General features: G+C 33.0%; 1 protein-coding gene across 6 annotated transcripts in view; it reads right to left on the bottom strand.

Annotated features, from left to right (window-relative positions):
* LOC106707980 (calpain-A) overlaps window positions 1-16,182 on the bottom strand; it is a 32,357-nt gene that overhangs the window by 1,004 nt on the left and 15,171 nt on the right. For 2 of the 6 annotated variants that reach the window (XM_045684731.1, XM_045684732.1), the window contains 17 exons: window positions 14,283-14,459; window positions 13,991-14,109; window positions 13,071-13,139; window positions 12,576-12,710; window positions 11,592-11,760; window positions 11,030-11,211; window positions 10,270-10,383; window positions 9,112-9,218; window positions 8,635-8,744; window positions 7,915-8,111; window positions 7,559-7,666; window positions 7,019-7,061; window positions 6,087-6,216; window positions 3,801-4,001; window positions 2,475-2,602; window positions 1,562-1,683; window positions 689-762 (listed from right to left, as the gene is read on the bottom strand). In XM_045684731.1, the coding sequence (XP_045540687.1) occupies window positions 689-762; window positions 1,562-1,683; window positions 2,475-2,602; window positions 3,801-4,001; window positions 6,087-6,216; window positions 7,019-7,061; window positions 7,559-7,666; window positions 7,915-8,111; window positions 8,635-8,744; window positions 9,112-9,218; window positions 10,270-10,383; window positions 11,030-11,211; window positions 11,592-11,760; window positions 12,576-12,710; window positions 13,071-13,139; window positions 13,991-14,109; window positions 14,283-14,459 (2,185 nt within the window). Of the gene's footprint in view, window positions 1-688; window positions 763-1,561; window positions 1,684-2,474; window positions 2,603-3,800; window positions 4,002-6,086; window positions 6,217-7,018; window positions 7,062-7,558; window positions 7,667-7,914; window positions 8,112-8,634; window positions 8,745-9,111; window positions 9,219-10,269; window positions 10,384-11,029; window positions 11,212-11,591; window positions 11,761-12,575; window positions 12,711-13,070; window positions 13,140-13,990; window positions 14,110-14,282; window positions 14,460-14,832; window positions 15,615-16,182 lie in introns of those variants that run through there. The other 4 variants (XM_045684728.1, XM_045684729.1, XM_045684730.1 and 1 more) reach the window with 4 other exon arrangements.

Below are 16,182 nucleotides of genomic sequence, written 5' to 3'. Positions count from 1 at the left end.
TCCTAGGTTTCAAACGCCCCCAAGGTGGCGTTATCGCCCACTTTGGGAAACACTGGTTTAGATGGATGAATGTTTGTTACAAGGGATTTATAAAACGGTTCAACGTATCTAGATGAAATTTGGCAAAGATGTAGAACATAGTCTGAAAGAACATAGGCTACTTACTATTTTTTTTTTAATTCCGCGCGAACGATGTCGCGGGCAACAGCTAGTATTATATATTTCTCAAACAACTATATAACAATAGCTATCCTTATTTAACAATATCAATTTAAAATAATTATATAAAATTTAAATATGACAGTCATGTAAAGTTGAAATCTCCGTTCACTTTAAGCTTTCAATACAAAGATGGAAAGAGAGTTTACTTTAAGCTAAATAAGTTTAAGTAAATTCTAACTTAGTTCTAATAGTTTATCTGCCTGACTAAATGTAATTAGGAACTTTGATATTTATAATAAACTAGCTTTTACCCGCGACTTCGTCCGCGCGGAATAAAAAAAAATGCACACAAGATAAAAAAGTTCCTATGTCCGTCTCCTAGTTCTAAGCTACTTCCCCATCAATTTTCAGCTAAATCAGTTCGACCGTTCTTGAGTTATAAATAGTGTAACTAACACGACTTTCTTTTATATATATAAGATCTACACTAAGGGTATGTTTAAATGATCACTAAGTAATAACTCACCGATCATGGTCTTGAGTCGTACAGAGCACATGATGAAGTCATCAAACTGAATGTAACCATCACTGGATCCATATCTATATGTAAAAACCAACAAAATTTAATACCATTCATAATTTTATATGTATTTGTGGGAGTGTCTTTATGTTTGTGTCTCTATATGATGGGATATAAATAGAAAAAAAAATAAAAAACAGAAATTCTATACTACAGTCAAAATCTGTTATAACGACATCGAAGGGACTACTCATATTGAGTCGTAAAAACCGATAGTTGTAACAACCGGTGACAGGTATTAATAGGAAAGATATGTAATAACATTCAGCCAGGACCTTTGATTTTGGTCAATTTAACCGGTATGTTGTTCTAAACGATGTCGCTATAAACGGTTTTGACTGTAGATATAAAATAAGGAGTCCATTAATCATTTTATAAGTGATATATGAGTGAGATTAAAAAAATAAATACACGTAATATCTTATTTAGGTCCCCTCCCCCTCCCCCGCCCCTCTCACTTGATGTTTCCTGATTGTCAGTACCCAGAGAAAGACAGAAACACTAAGTTTTTGCCAGAGAAAGAGAAAGATTACAGGTTCAATTATGATGTATGAAAAATGTATGTATGTGTGTATGTATTATGCGGAGGGATGATAATCATATAAACACAAATGTAATGAGATTGAATGTATGCTATAAAGGTAGAGGAAGACCAAAGAAAGTATGGATGGATTGTGTGAAAGAGGATGCGTAAGAAGGGGGTAAATTCAGATATGACGTCTGATAGAGATGTATGGAGGAGTAGTACATACTGTGCCGACCCTCCACAGGGATAAGGGCAGGTTGATGATGATGTATGTATGTATGTATGCATGTTACCTGTGTGCGAGCACGTTGAGGACGTGCGCATTGACAGTGTACCCGGCAGAGTGTAGAGCATCGCGCAAGTTGTGTGCGGGAATCGCGCCCCGACCTTCCGTATCGTAAAGACGGAACACAGCCTAAAATATATTCAAATTTAAGTCGCTAATTGCTCTAAATTCCATTATAACTTATAATGAAGAAATTTTGATGTGAAACATCTATAGGATCACTTGTAAACTGAATTGTTGGCGTGGCGACGCTTGCCGTGGCGACGGGTCGTCACGCTATACTGAGGTATACATATATATATTTTTTATTTTAATAATATTATCTTTTATGCATATTACTTGTACACACACGATGTTTCACATCTGCCAGGCGTCCCATGACGGCTCACAAGTTTTTTTTATATTAAAAAGGGGTATAAAATCTTCACGTATTAATATAATGATACCGTCAACTTATGTTCTCAATATCAGGGTTCAAACCTTACCCTAAGTTAGGGGTGACTAGAACATTGTCAACCTTTGCTTAGTGCAGGTTGACTTCAAACATATCTTTAAATTACTTTGTAGATATAAGCAAGTTACATTAAGATATTTTCATTCAACATAAGACCGAATAAATATAAAATTCGTACATACAATAAAGTAGGTCAGTGATTGTCAAACTTATTTCTTTCACCGCCCCCTTTGAAAATCAATTATATTTCAGAGCCCCCTAATTTTTATTCAGCCCTAAAACTTAAAAACCACAATTTCATTACTTTAATTAATTTCAATGCCCCCCATTTTTTGGGCCTCTTATCGCCCCCTCCTAGGTTTCAAACGTCTCCAAGGAGGCGTTATCGCCCACTTTGGGAAACACTGAAGTAGATAGTAGCAGTTAAGTTAATATGAAAAGATGTAAAAAAATTATAAAATCTTACCCTCCAATTACGTAGATCGATCCATAAAGTTTTGAACTCGTCAAATCCTAATCCGCCAGAGTTGTCTTTGTCCAACATCGCAATCATACTGCGACACACCTCTTTGGAGAAACCTTGACCTTTTAGTTCTGTTAAATACAAAATTATAACATTTATATTTATATAATTACAGATGAAATCCTGTAAAAGTAAATGAAAATGTATTACTAAATAATTTCTGTTTACAATTAAAATTATTATTATAAAGTATCAAAATTATTTACACCTAGTATAATAAGAATTGCAAATGATTTTGATACTTTTTGTAAAAAATATTATTTAGAAGTACATTTTCATAAAACAATCTTAAATATTTATGGAAATGGAGGTGTTTTAAACGAAAAAAAATAGATATAATAAAAATTAGTTTTTTTAAAATGCCCATTTTTGTGCCATAACATACATGCCGACGTAAAGCGTTCAGAAATTTAAACGAATACAAATTATGTAGTCGTTTATATTTCTATGTGTTAGTTTGCGTAACATAAAAGCATTTGTAAAATAATGCCTTAAAAATAAACAAAAATAAGGCATTATTTTACAAAAAAAACACATAAATCGTAGATTCTGGAATAAAAAATAAAACAAATATAGAATAAAATGCTGTCAGAATAGCGCGCGATAATAGACATTTTAAAATGGCGCGTCCCTCCATTTCTATAAAATAAATAGTTCGGAAACCGATGATGCAACTTCGCTGTGTCGTCCTGGAAAATGTCAAATTATTAATAGTCATTTTATAAAAAAAAAAAAAAAAAATTTATATAACAAAAAAAAAATTAATACCATCGTTGTAGGTAAGATATAAGATAAATCAAAAGTAGAAAAAACTTGAAGACCTGGATGCTATATTTATTTGTACCTAGCTTTTACCCGCGACTTCGTCCGCGCGGAATAAAAAAAATGCACACAAGATAAAAAAGTTCCTATGTCCGTTTCCTGGTTCTAAGCTACCTGCCCACAAATTTTCAGTCAAATCGATTCAGCCGTTCTTGAGTTATAAATAGTGTAACTAACACGACTTTCTTTTATATATATAGATATATATATAGATATATAGATAGATAAAATAAAAAAATCTGAGCTGTAACATAAAAGTCAAAACTTCAATTTCCCTAAAGGAATAACTCTAAAGTTACAAAATAAAAAAATAAACATTTTAAACTAAAGCTATATTAAATAAATAAAAAACTAAAACGTATTTATTACAAACTATTTGCTCAATAAATCAAAGATTTTAATTATTTAGACATACCTAGAAAATAATTAAACTTTGTATCCACTTACCTGGTTGAGGTTGTGGTTGATTCAAATGCACTTGCTCTTGGCTCTGCTGCTGTATCTGCTGCAGGTCAACACCAAACTCCTTGCAGATGGGAGTGCAGAGAGCACACAGCAGCTGCTCGAGACAACCCTGCTCGTTAGGACTCTGCCCCGGCGGCCCCGGGACTCCGCCCCCGTCGTATGCGCCATGACGCATTGTTAGCTCTGTACCCCGGGATTTACTCACTATGTTACTTTTTTATAACAACGGAAGGGGAAAAGTAATAAAAGAGTCATTTTCATCAACCATCCCTTAACTTTAAGGGTAAATTAAGCAGCATTTAAAGTAAGAATTTTGTTTTTACCAACGATTAGGTATCACTTAATATGTTTATTTTTTTAGATTTAGAGACCATTAACCAAAGAGACATTTATCTAAGATTACTTTAAGGGTTGGTTGGTGAAAGCGAAATAAAATATATACAATACTACTGAAAGCTAACTCCAATAAAAAGAAAGAACTAAACTAAAATTTGAAAGAAAAAAATAAACACAAAATATTAACTAAAAATTCAAAATTATGAAAACTACTGAAAGGAACATAACATATTATGATATAACAAATATTATGGTGCTAATACAAAATATTATAATTACAACTTATAATTCCAAAACTAATTTTCATAAAATATGTCATAACAAAAAAAAGTTTTCGTTTATAAAAAATATTTAGTTTGAAAACATAATTGAAAATATATAATTTAATTTACATATTGAAAACAAATTTTCAACCGAATAATTATTTTTAAAACAATATTCGGTTATTTCGTATAATAATCATAAAATTAAACATAAATTTTTAAATAGCTTAATTAAGCAAACTCATAAAAACAAATCTCATACATTGTTGTTTCAAAGTAATATACAAATAGCATATTATATACAACATATAAAAAAACTATTTACATAATATACTTACATATATAAACTCGCGTGTTGCAAACACAAAGACAAGCATTGTATACACAAGCGGTAACATTGATAAGCTTAAAATGGGCATTTTAAAAATTATTTTGTAAAAAAAAACATTAAAACAAAATAAAGTTATTTACTTGTTAATATTATTATTTAATTAAAATGTTAAAATATTTTTCCACATAATTATTTATATTAAAAATAGTTTTTTTTCCGTAAAATAATTAAGGTCTTGTATTAATTAATTAAGAAACGGCTTAACTCACGTTTTGATCGTCCGGTGGCGGCACCGACTAGTTTCGGACCCATCGGGGGTCCATCTGTTGAATGACCCATGAAGATGGACCCCCGATGGGTCCGAAACTAGTCGGTGCCGCCACCGGACGATCAAAACGTGAGTTAAGCCGTTTCTTAATTAATTAATTATGATGTCTCACGAAAGTTTAAACAATTTAAGGTCTTGTATTTTTAATATATGAAAAATGTTATTTTACAGTTAAATTTAAAAGTTTAGTGACAATGGAAACCAACGGTTAACATGTAAGAAATATTTATGAAATTTATCAAAAAGGCTGTTTTTTAATGATATAACTAGCTTTCGTTCCCGACGCTGTCCGCGCGGAATAAAAAAAAACTTAGTTTTCTATGTGTTCTTCCAGACTATGTTCCACATCTATACTAAATTTCAGCAAAATCCAGGTAGCCGTTCAACAAACATCCATCCATCCAAACATTTTAAATACTATGTATAAAATGTGTTCATAAATTGTCTATTAATTTTTATGTATATTTTATATTAATTATGTTATAAACAATATGTTGGTGTCCCAAATACCATTGTTAATTGTTTACAGAATAATATTACAAATAAAAAAACAATAATAAATTATTTAAACAATAAATATATGAATCGATAAATATATAATAAATTTCGTTACATGAAAGAGATAAAAGATATAACGTAGGTAAAGTAAGAGAGAGAGAGATTTCTCTTTGAATTCTAATACTCCGTTCTTTCATTTTTTTTTTTCATACATAAACATATATATATATAAATTATAGTAAAATACTAAATATAGTATTTATATATATATATATATATATATATATATATATATATATATATATATATATATATAAAACATACTAATTATAGTAAAAATTCTAAAACTCTATTACTAGTAAGTTTATTTGTTAGGAAAATACCAAACTATTTTATTTTTATAATATTAGTGTATATTATTTGTATGGGAATAAGTTATTAATAATTAAAAAAAAAAAAACGTTCCGAACACCAAAGAACCTTAAAACTTATTAATTATAAATAGTAAATACCTTCTCTCATAGCATAATCCAATATTTCCTTCAGCTCCTGCCAGTCAACCTCTCCATCATCACCTGCCAGCCGGTTGAAGAAGTCCCGCACAGGGTCTGTGGGTTCTGGATTCGGGGCTATTTCTTTCACCTGGAATATTTTTATAATAACTAATAATGCCTGACCAAATGAGGGCGCCACAATCTTCATTTATATGGCAACACTTTACAACTATGTCATTATGTTTAATAAAATATAAATCTTGTATTTCAAACTTATTTTACTTCAATTGTCTATACATTTTTCTTCTCCGCAACTAAATTTTTCTCCACATCAAATTATCACGAACTTAAAAACACAAATACTTTGACAATTCGAAGACAATTAAAAAGTCAATGCCATATTGTTATTATTACAAGAAATTAGTTTATTGGGTTTTCCACAACATGGCGATTTTTTTATATTATAAAGTGGCATAAGTATGCTGCCTGAATTCGCCGAATTAGCGAAATTGTATGCGTATCTGCAATTGCAAATGAGTTACCTACCCACAATCGACGAAGGAGAAGACGAACAAAAAGAGAATATTTAACCTTCGTATGCATCTCCTCCTCCATCAAATCCACCTCCATCCATGGGAAGGGAAAGAGGACTAAAATGAGTCCTCCATCACCACACTCATCAGACTGTAGTTGGAATTACTTCCACTTGAAGCCTGTCTTTGTGTGGTCGTGGTATTTCACTGAGCGAGCCGATTCATACAAAAAATAATGTTGTTGCAGGAAGTACATTTTTTTCTAAATGATACTATTAGTTTATATAAAAATAATTAAAAAGCGCCATCTTGTGTTAAACATGTAATCTTGTCTTGTCTATTTCTCATTAGTGTCTTTTGTCAGTTCCAAAGTATTATACAGCACGATGTTTCATTAGATACATTTAAAATACATACCCTGTCATCAACATCCCCCATACCAACATCTTCATCGTTCTCACTGCAAAAACATGTTTACTAATTAATTTCATTATAAAATAACAATCATAAAATAAAAAACATATAATATGTCTAAAACCAATAAACTAAAATTAAGATTTACGTAATTTTTTTAGTTTTTTATCTACTTTTATACTATTATACAATATTTGGGAGGTTTTGAGGTGAATTTTGGGATTAAATGTATCGTGGTTTTTTTTTAATAACTTTTGACTGCAAATTCATCCGCACGGAATAAAAAAAATCTCATAGCCAAAGTTCTTCCAGACTGTGATCTATACATCTGTGAAAAATTTCATCTTGATCCATACATCCATCCATCCAAACTTCCACTACTCCGAAACGGCTTTCCCGATTCTCATGAAATTTTGTGAGCATATTCAGTAGGTCTGAGAATCGGACATCTATTTTTCATACCCCTATTAAGTTTTTTTCTTTAACTGCGCTCGGACGGAGTCGCGGGCGACAGCTAGTATTAGTTTAAATAAGTATACTAACGTCATATTGTTATCCTTTTCAGAGAAGACACGAAGCAGGAATTCTCCTTCTTCATCAGGCTCGAAGGTTGAGGGCACGATGACGTAAGAACCACGCTCAAATTTGAACCTTAATACCAAGAAAATAAGACTTTTTTTTTTAACTGAAATTTAGTGTTAAAAAATATTTAAGTACAGTTTTGTTATAAAAACTAAAAGAATCATTTGATTTTTTTAAAAATCTATGATGAATTTTGTCAAAAAAATAATAATGTATACCTCAGTATAGCGTGGCGACCCGTCGCCACGCCAACAATTCGGTTTACAAGTGATCCTATAGATGTTTCACATCAAAAAATAAAAAATAGGTTCACTAACCTAGCGCTAACTTCTCTAAGATTAATAAAGGCCTGAGATCTTCCTACAGATGCATTATACTTGAAGAAGTTGACATCAAGAGGTTTTGGTACATGTCCGTAGTCCGGCAGCCGGTACACTGCAAACCCAATCGTGAGACACTCCAAGCCCTGATGACGTTGTGAACGTCGATTCTTCTGCATCAACGCTACTATTATCTGTGGAATTAAAGATATAACAAAATTATAGACAGGACAATATTAATATTATTAAATTAAAAAAAAAAAAAAAAGTAGTCTGTGTTCTTTCAGACTATGTTCTATATTAATGGTAAATTTCATCTAGATTTAGCCGTTCTGCAGATACCTTCAAACATCCATCCAAACATTCACATCTATATATATAAAAGAAAGTGGTGTTAGTTACACTATTTATAACTCAAGAACGGCTGAATCGATTTGACTGAAAATTGGTGGGCAGGTAGCTTAGAACCAGGAAACGGACATAGAATCATTTTTACCCCGTTTTCTATTTTTTATTCCGCGCGGACGGAGTCGCGGGTAAAAGCTAGTTTATAATATTAGTAAGACTGACGTTATTTGTACAAATACAGTCGAACTTGGATAAGTGAGAGTCTATTCTCTCGCTTATATTTGCTGTCTCACTTATTTCAATGAATACAAAAGATATGTCAATATATTTTTATTTTAGACTTTAGATACAGTATTTTTAAATACTTACAGTACATTTGTTCTCATCATCACCTTCATCTACATCTTTCAATGTGACAGTGTATTGTGGATTCTTCCAGAAACTCTCCAAATAATTCCTGCAACCACCTGCAGTGACACCTGACAACGAAAAAAAAATCTTTAAAATAAAACCCATTAAATAAAAAGTTAATTAAATTCTATATGTTTCAAGAAAATCATGAACACAGTTCGTTTGTAATTTGCTCACTAAAATTATAAATCGAAGAAATTCACACAAATTACATATATTTTTATTTTATTATAATAGTACGATGCGGCTACATGAATTCGCCAAAATAGCGAAGTGACAACTGCCCATTGATATCCGCAAATATAGTTACATTGATTTAATCAGTAGAGAAAAGGACGAGTAAAAAAAAGATATCTTCTCTTCCTATGCGTCCCTTCCGCATCAAATCCACTTTGTAATAAAAAATGGGAAGGAAATTAAATTTTCTGACTTTACCTCTAACCCATTCACCCTCGAAGACGGACATCTCCCATTTCTTGGTGCAGCCTTCAGGACACTCCTCAGGGTCCAAAGAGTCAGGGTTCAAGTTGCAGATCTCCACTCTGGAATTATAATATGAAAATAATTAAAAAAAGTTACAATACATTAAAGTTAATAATTCCAAAAAGACTTGTATAAAAACATCCATCCATTTTGTAATATCTTCCCTACGTTCATTTCATTCATTTTGTAATTCCTTCCTGACGTTTAACACATAAAGTAACAAAAAAATATTATCTTATAATATATATTATAAGATGGCAAACGAGCAAATTTGGCTACGTTGAATTCACCAAAATGGCGAAACGACCAAATTTGGCTACGTTGAATTCGCCAAAATAGCGAAACGACCGCTGCCCATAAACATCCTCAACTGCCGAGGCGTTGCCTACCTTTAATCGATGGATGAGGAGATGCACAAAGAGAGAATATTTCCCCTTCCTATGCGTCCTCTCCTCCATATAATCCCCTTCCCATCCCTTCCTTATAAGAAAATGGTGATAAAGTTAAAGACACTCATAAGACTGTATACGGAATTACGTCCACTTCACGCCTTTCTTATATATGGTCGTGGAAAATACCTTGATAAATAACTCACGCCTGTAACCCATAGGGGTAGGCAGAGACCACGGACTTTCATTTAACGAGGTACTGATCCACCTCCCTCTTGCATCTACATTCATACAGTGGTAGACACCAGCAACAACAACATCAGTTGCACGAATTGCCCTCGCTCAGTGAAATACCACGACCACATAGAAGACAGGAGTCAAGTGGAAGTCATTCCTCGTACAATCTGATGAGTGTGGTGCCGGAGGACTCATTTTAGTCCTCTTTCTGTTCACACCCTTTTCTTTTAAGGAAATGATGGGAAGGGAAGGTGGTTTTGATGGAGGAGAAGCATAGGAAGGTTAAATATTCTCTTTTTGTGCGTCTCCTCCTTCGTCGATTGAGTGTAGGCAACGCATCTGTAATTGTGAATGTCTGTGGGCAGCGGTTTCTTCGCCATTTCGGCGAATCCATGTAGCCGCTTGCTCGTTTGCCACCTTGTAATATATATAAAAAAAAAACATCTAAGCATACATCCACGTAGATTTTAGGTGCTTTTAATACCTTGAGAAATGATTGACAAAGTCCTTGAATGACATCCAGAATTCTCCATCATCGTCAAATGTCAGGCCAAGTTCTTCCTTCTCTGACTCGGGGATAAAACGCCATTCGGGTGACCTGAAAATATATATAACATATACTAACTGTCGCTCGTGACTTTGTCTGAGGGATATTTAAAAAAAAAACTTAATTAACAACCTATGTGTTCTTCCAGACTATGTTTTACAACTTTGCTAAATTTCATTTAGATCCGTTGAGCTATTCCAGAGTTACCTTCTAATAAAGATCCATCCATCCATTTATAATATAAGTAATAAGTCTCTATACAACATGAATATTGACAAAAGAAAAAAAAACAAGACAGCTATAGTAAAACAAAGATTTTGTTACACTTTTTTGACATTGACAGGGTGGCGCTAGTACGCTGTCATTATTTTAGTTTCACTTATACCCACAGATTCAGATAATATTGTCAATCTACAAATCTTGTTAACAGACATGTCAAATTCTATAAATCGAGGCATTTACACATTTTTTTTTTTTTATTAAAAAAGCTAGCGTTTGACCACGATCCCACATGATGAAGTGATGAGGTCTCTAAATGCTTATTAAATCTCTTCAAGAAGGCCCCCACGTCATACTTGGACGGAAAAACTGATTGCCGGCAACTTAGTCCAACTTAGATTAAAATTTAATCTATTTTAGTTTTATATTTGATCACTAGATGGCATTATGTAAAAAATTATCAATCGTCAGTACTAACTTATCACTCCAAGGTCCATTCCACTCTGCCTCATTACCCCAAGGGTTCCGCAGACGCAGTAACGGTATTTTACCGGCGCGTCCCGGAGTCTCGATGTCGACATATTTGACGCGCGTTACAGAGTACGCATGACCTCTGATTAAACCTGCAGGGGTCTCCGCTTCTAAGATGTTGGGGTCCGGCTGGAATATATTATAAACTAGCTTTTACCCGCGACTTCGTCCGCGTGGAATAAAAAAAATACACACAAGATAAAAAAGTTCCTATGTCCGTCTCCTAGTACTAAGCTACCTCCCCATCAATTTTCAGCTAAATCAGTTCAACCGTTCTTGAGTTATAAATAGTGTAACTAACACGACTTTCTTTTATATATATAGATATATAGATTAGTTATTTCCACTAGTTTTCCTTGTATCCGCGAAAACAACTCCAGGTAATCGCTTAGTGGAAAGGGACATTAAATTTACTTCACTCTACTCTTGTTCTATTAAGTTGAAGGTCAGTGGAAATACGCATTATCTTTTATTGTGATTTTTTGGAAAAATATGAATATTATAGTTACCTCAATACTGCATCCCATAAGAGAGTTTCTTTCATACGCTTTTAAGAGTATTGTGTAGAAGTTAGGGGGCAATTCCGCTACGTCGTACATTTCAGTGACTCCGCCGGTGAAGTCCTCCATCGCCTCGCAAGTGGAACCGCCCTTTAACGCCTCATATGACCCATGCAATCTATAGAATAATGTAGTTACTTTAATTTCTATGTTTAATTTTAAATTTATGGTCCAAAAAAATAACCACGATGAAAATTACATTAGAAATTTTACATTATTTCTTTTTTACTTGAATTTAATTAAAAAAAAAGTTTTTCGTTACATCGCGTGTAAAAAACATGTTTTTTTTTCTCTCATGAAATTACATACAGACACTCCAATTTTTTTTAATATGTTATCATAGTATAGATTATACAGGTGAGACAAAAAATCTTGAACTTTGTCTGATACAATTTCCGAATGACATCCAAGTGTTCATAAAAATATAAAAAATAAAATAATAATAATAAGCCGGTGGTATACTATTTTTTATATAATATATTTTGTTAATTTTTTTTATAAAATGTATTATATAGATAATAAGTGAATAAATGAATATAAAAAAATAATAATAATAATGTATACCTCAACGTACTACATATAAAATATATATACTTTAGTATAGCGTGGCGATCCGTCGCCACAGCAAGCGTCGCCACGCCAACAATTCGGTTTACAAGTGATCCTATAGATGTTTCACATCAAAAAAGAAAAATTGAGAAGTAAAAGGTTAGCGTGGTATGGACATGTTATGAGGAGGGAAGAATCGCATGTGGCAAAGAGAACGTTAAGTATGAGTGTGTAGTTACACCTGTAGAGGGAGGCCTAGGAAGAGATGTATGGATTGCGTGAAAGGTGACATGATCAAGAAGGGGGTGACAATGGAGATGATGGCACCGACCCTCCGTAGGTGGGACAAGGACAAAATGATGATGATCTTAGTGTTCAACATACTTAGCATATGCTTTTTCCAACAGCGCGCTCCAGAACTCGTTCCTCTCAGAGGAGTGAAGGAAGACGAGCTTCCCTCGGTACGTCGGAAGCCGATCATCGATCACCACATCCACCCACCTCCCGTACTGCCAGAAACTGAAACACATTCATAATGTTATATATATAGATATAGATGGCGCTGTAATTATAACATACAGATTCAATAAATTTACTTATTATCAAATATATAACATATATCAACAGCAGCAAAAAAAAATATTGGTTTATGCAAAAATTCAAGAACTCGCTATAGCAGGTTTTTCTCGTTTCTCGCTTATGAAGGTTGTTCATCGGGATCGGACAATGACTCTCACTTAAAGAGTTTTATCTCTAACTTGTTTCTCGCTTATAAAGGTCGTTCGTCAGACCAATAACTCTCGCTTATCCAAGTACAACTGTTTATCTTTTTTTATTTTTTAATATATCATGGGATTAAATAATATTATACATATTTACCGGAAATGGAAAACACCCGCGTAATCTTCATCGAAGCTCTGATCGTCAGGCACTACTTGGAAGAACAATCTGCAAACAAAAATTTAAAATGTAGTTCAAATAGAGACCTAAACGTTGCAAAAAAACTTCTAAACAGAAAGCGAAGACACTAATCACTAATTTCCATCAGTTGTGTTATTATTTTGTTGAAAATCTGATAAAAAAGTTGGTTTCTGTAAATATTTTAAGACTATCGAAAATTAGAGTAAAATTTGCGTTTACAATGTTCAGGTTTGATTGACAACCAATTATATGTAATTAATAGAATTTGGGTTATCAGTATTCGTTGTATACCTGCCTTATATAATAACTAGCTGTCACCCGCGATTTCGTACGCGTGGTATTTATAAAAAAAACGTAATAAGTAGCCTATGTGTTCTTCCTGATTATGTTCTCTGGCATAGATATATGCCAAATTTCATCAATATCCGTTCAACCGTTCCAGAAATACCTTTAAACGTTCATTTATAACATTACTAGCTGTCACACGCGACTCCGTCCGCGCGCATTTAAAAAAAACTTAATAGGCGTATGAAAAATAGATGTTGGCTGATTCTCAGACCTACTGAATATGCTCACAAAATTTCATGAGAATCGGTCAAGCCGGTTCAATCGGTTTCGGAGGAGTTCAAGTTCGAACTCCGTGACACGAGAATTTTATATATAAGATTAAGATTAATGTGCATAGATATTTTTTATCCTTGATATAATTTGTTATTTCAACTAGAAATATTCACAAATTATTGAAAAAAATTAAACTTTCTACTTTACGTACTTTAATATTTTCAGTGGTACATATTTTTATCTATAAAAAGGCGACAAATATCATTTATAATGTATCGACGAATTCAATAGAAATGAGAAATGTTTATAAATCTTACTTCCTATGTAACGTGAGGTTGGCCACCGCGGCCAACAGCCAGCAGTCACCCAACTCTCCTTGTCGCACGTCGAAACGACTGTACCCTTCGACGAAGAGTTGCGGGTCTTCGCATATCTCCTGGAAATTAAAATATATATAAGAAGAGATGGATGAATTGAGATTAAGAAGGGACATCTGAAATTATGAATGGAAGATTAATTTGGTTGAGGAAAACCTTATTAAAATATTTAGCTAAATATATTCGTGTTCGCAAAGACGACGTTCTTATGGTGACAGTTTGCTGTACTTACGCTTGGTCTGAGCCATGTTATAGGTCGGTCGAGCCGCTCCTTGTAGTACAGACTGCGGTCTATAGGTGGAAACTCTGGGTCTTCAAATAGTCTACCTTCAGCTAGGCAGCGCGAGCGAATGTCCTTGAAGTCCTGGTAGGTGGCCGGTCCGAATGATGATGGACGGGTTTCGCCGAGCTGGAGACAAAAATATAATTAAGAATTGATATATTAACTTTAAAACCTTTTTGCACTAGTGTTTGGAACCGGAATACATAAAACCTACAGAATTTTCAAAGAAATTCTGTGTTTAAATAACGTTAAATATAAACCAAATAATTCCAATGTTTTTTAACATATATTCATACAATTTTACGCACATTGGCCGTTTTATAAAAAAAGAAGGAATACCTTTTACCCTAAAAAATTATAATGCTTAGAAAATTTTAGATGCGAGTTTCGAACCTAGTTTCAGCATTACACCATTTATTTGAAATTAACTCAAATCGAAGATAAAATTCATAGATATTATGACAGTTTATTTGAAAGATGTCAATTAAAATGAACGCACCCAATATAAACGTTCTCCTGTTGGCATAAACATTTTACTACCTCTATCATTAGGCAAAGGTTTAAAGTTATAATCCTTACTATATTCAACAATAGAATGCCTCTTAGGTGATTGTACATTTTTAACATCGTTCCCTAAAATAACCGTAGGAGAACCGTCAGTTTCTTTTCGGAACACAAAACCTTTGTTGTAAACAGAATTACTTCGTTCTGCCACATCTGCTTTCTTCTTTATTGCCAAATCTTCTATGCTTTGTTCTTTAACTTTTGTGGCCCAGAACGGTTTATAAGAACTATTCTGTCTCATTTTAGGCTGTTGATATTCGAAATCTGATACTTTAGTCTTCTTAAAATCTTTTATAAGTTTAGAAAATAATCCAGAAGAATTGGTTTTCATTTCCTTTTGTCGTGAGATGTGTCCAGTTTTTGGAGATACAATAGACACTGATTTCCCCTTCCATGTTGCAGCAGCATTAGTTACTGTAGAAGAATGGAATGTAGTAGTCAAATTACGAACTTCTTCTTTTCTCAACTTGACTATATCCTCTTTTATTTCCATCATTCTTCTATCGCGGATAGACATTTACTGAGCATAGTCTCACATTCATTAATAATTATAAATTATTAAATTAGGTCGCCCTTGAAATTTTAGCTCAAGGACTGTACTTAGTTCCGTAGTTTCCTTTGTTATAAATAAATTAATCGGATTTTTATTGGAATTTACCGATACGAATAACCGTAATTTGAAACGAATGTTTCCTAATTAAGAAAGGCACACACAATCACTCAAACTTATAATTCTGTAACGAACGTCCGTTGTGTGACCATTCCACTATGAAATGGAATTATTGACTGGCACTGGCATGGTGGTTGATAACGGCCAGTATTTAATATGTTTTATGTGTTGATAACACATCGAAACCCCATAGAGACTAACATAAAGCTTGTCCTACACAATGCTATTATTATTAATGACTTCTATGAGAATTGATATTTTTTTTACGTTATTATAGTGATTATTGTTCATTAGGTCCTTTGGTAGGCATTATTGTATTTGATTTTTTATTTATTAAAGGAAAGCATGAATATTTTAACAGAACAAGAAGTATCCATGACATAAATGCGACCTCAATTGAAATGAATACGTATCAATTACCTTTATAATTTAGAAAAATGGAGACAAAGTACTTCTTGAATCAGACATATCTCATAAAAACAAAGATTTCACTAAACTATGACTTTCAAGTCAAGCTTTCTAGAAGCTACTAAGCTGTTTATAGCAGGATATATCTATAAACAACTGTTACTCAAGCATAAAATATGATAACTTGCATATACTGAAACAGAGTGG

The sequence above is a fragment of the Papilio machaon genome, chromosome 27, assembly GCF_912999745.1.
Source record: "Papilio machaon chromosome 27, ilPapMach1.1, whole genome shotgun sequence".
Taxonomy (NCBI): Eukaryota; Metazoa; Arthropoda; class Insecta; order Lepidoptera; family Papilionidae; genus Papilio; species Papilio machaon.
Note: the sequence above shows the minus strand (reverse complement) of the source record. Positions and strands in the feature narration are given on the sequence as shown.